The 2,551-nt window shown below is 39.3% G+C and overlaps 1 protein-coding gene across 1 annotated transcript in view; it reads right to left on the bottom strand.

Annotated features, from left to right (window-relative positions):
• Taf1 (TATA-box binding protein associated factor 1) overlaps positions 1-2,551 on the bottom strand; it is a gene marked incomplete at its 3' end in the record, with an annotated part of 98,346 nt that overhangs the window by 78,728 nt on the left and 17,067 nt on the right. The window contains exons 17-19 of the mRNA XM_023707121.1: positions 1,437-1,637; positions 1,143-1,284; positions 416-546 (exon numbers count right to left, since the gene is read on the bottom strand). Of these exons, the coding sequence (XP_023562889.1) occupies positions 416-546; positions 1,143-1,284; positions 1,437-1,637 (474 nt within the window). The remainder of the gene's footprint in view (positions 1-415; positions 547-1,142; positions 1,285-1,436; positions 1,638-2,551) is intronic.

Raw genomic sequence — 2,551 nt, forward strand, 5'->3', positions numbered from 1 at the left:
AAAATAAATAAATAAATAAATAAATAAAAGTCTCAAGCTCATCCTTCTTCATGTCTGAGTAATACTCCATTATATGTTTTTTAAAAACACTTATTTTTATCCATTCTTCAATTGATATGCATTTGTGTTGTTTCCAAGATTTTATGCCTTTGCAAGAGATTAAAGTCGCCACCCAACTGGATGAGCAACTACTTTCACAGCAAAACAATGTTTTGAGTCCCTCATTAAACCTTCCCACTGACACTTAGATACACTGCAGTTTTCCCAGGAATTGATATACACGGAAAATACCTCATACAGATTAAACTTTTTATTAACTGGTAATAATCTAGTATCCATTGCCCGTAAGCCAACGAGGAGTTTTCTCTATCTCTGAAACTTAGGTACAAACAGTGTCTAAGAAGAAGCTTCGTACCTTCAGTCGCTGCTCTGCAGCAATCATACTATAATAAGCACAGCACTGCTCTGGGGACACCATAGCTCTGATCTCCTCTTCAGTTGGTAATCGAAAATCAGACTTCAGCACCCACCAGTTAGAGTCCATCCCTGGAAAAAAATCACATAAAGTTCTCGATTCTGAAGGTCCCAAAATTCACTAATAGTAGCAGGAGAATAGTGACTGAACTCAGGTAATGCCTTAGATAATAAAATGCTTAGCCATAGTCAGCATGACTATCTGACCAACCAAACCCCTGATGCTAGGTTTCCAACATCTCATATATCGATATCCAATAATCACAATGAATTTTCCTAGCAAATAATTACCAAAAAAGCAATCAAAGCCACCATAGTTAAAATATTTGCTACCTTCTCTTTTTTTTCTCCCAGTACACAGGATTGAACCTAGAGCCTTCACACTATGCCACATCCCCAGCCCTTTCCTTAATTTTTATTTTTGATACAGGGGTATTGCTAAGTTGCCCAGGATGGGCTGAAACTTGTAATCCTCCTGGTTCTGCCTCCCAGAATGCTGGTATCTCAGGTGTGTGCTACCATACCCAGTCAGCTATTTTATCCTTTTAACAGTTATTAATTTCTATCTCTGTAGTTGCATGCTTATCTTTTAAAGGAAAGCCATCATAATTTTTTTTTAAATAATGAAAGAATTACACAGAAGACAAATAAGTGGTCTCACTGATGACCTGTACGTTTGAAGTCAGCACAGAGCTTTAGCCTCTTCCGGATGCTGCTTTCTGAATGAGAAGGAAAGGCTTTTTTAATATCTTCCATTCGAATCCTCCTTGGCCGATCTTTACTCTTCCAAAACAGGCGGTAAATAAAGACCTGTCCAACAAACAAATGTATTTTAGGTAAAGCATAGAAGTCCCCACCAGTGCTCTTTCCCCTGCCATGTGTTTTCATCTTTCCTGACGTGCCCCCAAATCTACACACCATTTGCATGTATATCCTGGCCTCCCCCCAACTCCTGGTCTTACCTGCAGAAAGTCTCGAATGTGCGTATTGGCTCTTTTGGAGTTGGGCCCGGGAACTTCAAATAAGGGGCACTGCTGACCAACCACAAATATATCCACCAACTCCCGAATATAGTAACCCTGTCTTGTCCGAATGATCAGAAAGTCTGTTTCTGGCATCTTATGAAGGTATATTGGAGCACGAAAAAGGTTGTTTTCAAATGCCTAACAAAAGTAAAACCATATAAATTATATTTGGAAAAACCCTATAAAGTTCAGTCAATTAATAAGAAAACCAAACTTGTTGCTCTCCATCTTCATCAGGCTAATAAAGTGTACCTAACAAATGAACTATCACATGGAATATCAAAATGAGACAATTTTTTTTAGCCCACTATCATTTAGGGTGAGTATTTGTGAATATAGGACTTTTTAACTTAGATGAGGCTACCTCTGCCATTCACTGTATGAATATGTAAAGGTGTAAAACCTAGTACCAAAGAACCTCTCTATATACCTTTTATGCTTTGTGTCTAGATGTCCTCCAAAAGCCTCACACAGTCATGGGGGCTGGCTTCTAGAGTTTGTGATTGGTTCATGGTACAATGCTGGGATTATGGGTATAAGTGCTACACCAGCAGTGGGGCAGGTAGCCTGCGTACAATATAAGGGAGGGAGAAGAAGCTTGCTTTCTCACTCTTCCCTTTTAGTGTTCTTGCTTTTGCTGTTTTCCATCCACTACCATCAGCTGTTATTCCGCTGCCATGCATCACTCTGCCTTTGAGACAGCCGAGTATGGACTGAAACCTCCACAAACTGTGAGCTAAATAAACCTTCCCTTTTGTAACTTTTGCATTGGGCATTTGGTCTCAGCAATGAGAGAAAAGTAACCAAGATAATAGCTATCAGAGCAAAGGGGAAGAAAAACACCCTTTCAATATGGCAGAATTGTACATGGCACGGTTCAAGTGTGGCTGAGATAGGAGCATGGCTCAGTGGCAGAAAGCTTGCCTACCATGTACGGAGCTCTTAGCTTTATTTCTAGCACAGCAAAAGATAGCAAGTATGAGTTAGTAATCATAAGACCACAGTTATGATGAAAATGCACTTATTTTACACATAGGATTTTTTTTTTTTTT

Source organism: Octodon degus, unplaced genomic scaffold (genome assembly GCF_000260255.1).
Source record: "Octodon degus isolate 3935 unplaced genomic scaffold, OctDeg1.0 scaffold00280, whole genome shotgun sequence".
Classification (NCBI taxonomy): domain Eukaryota; kingdom Metazoa; phylum Chordata; class Mammalia; order Rodentia; family Octodontidae; genus Octodon; species Octodon degus.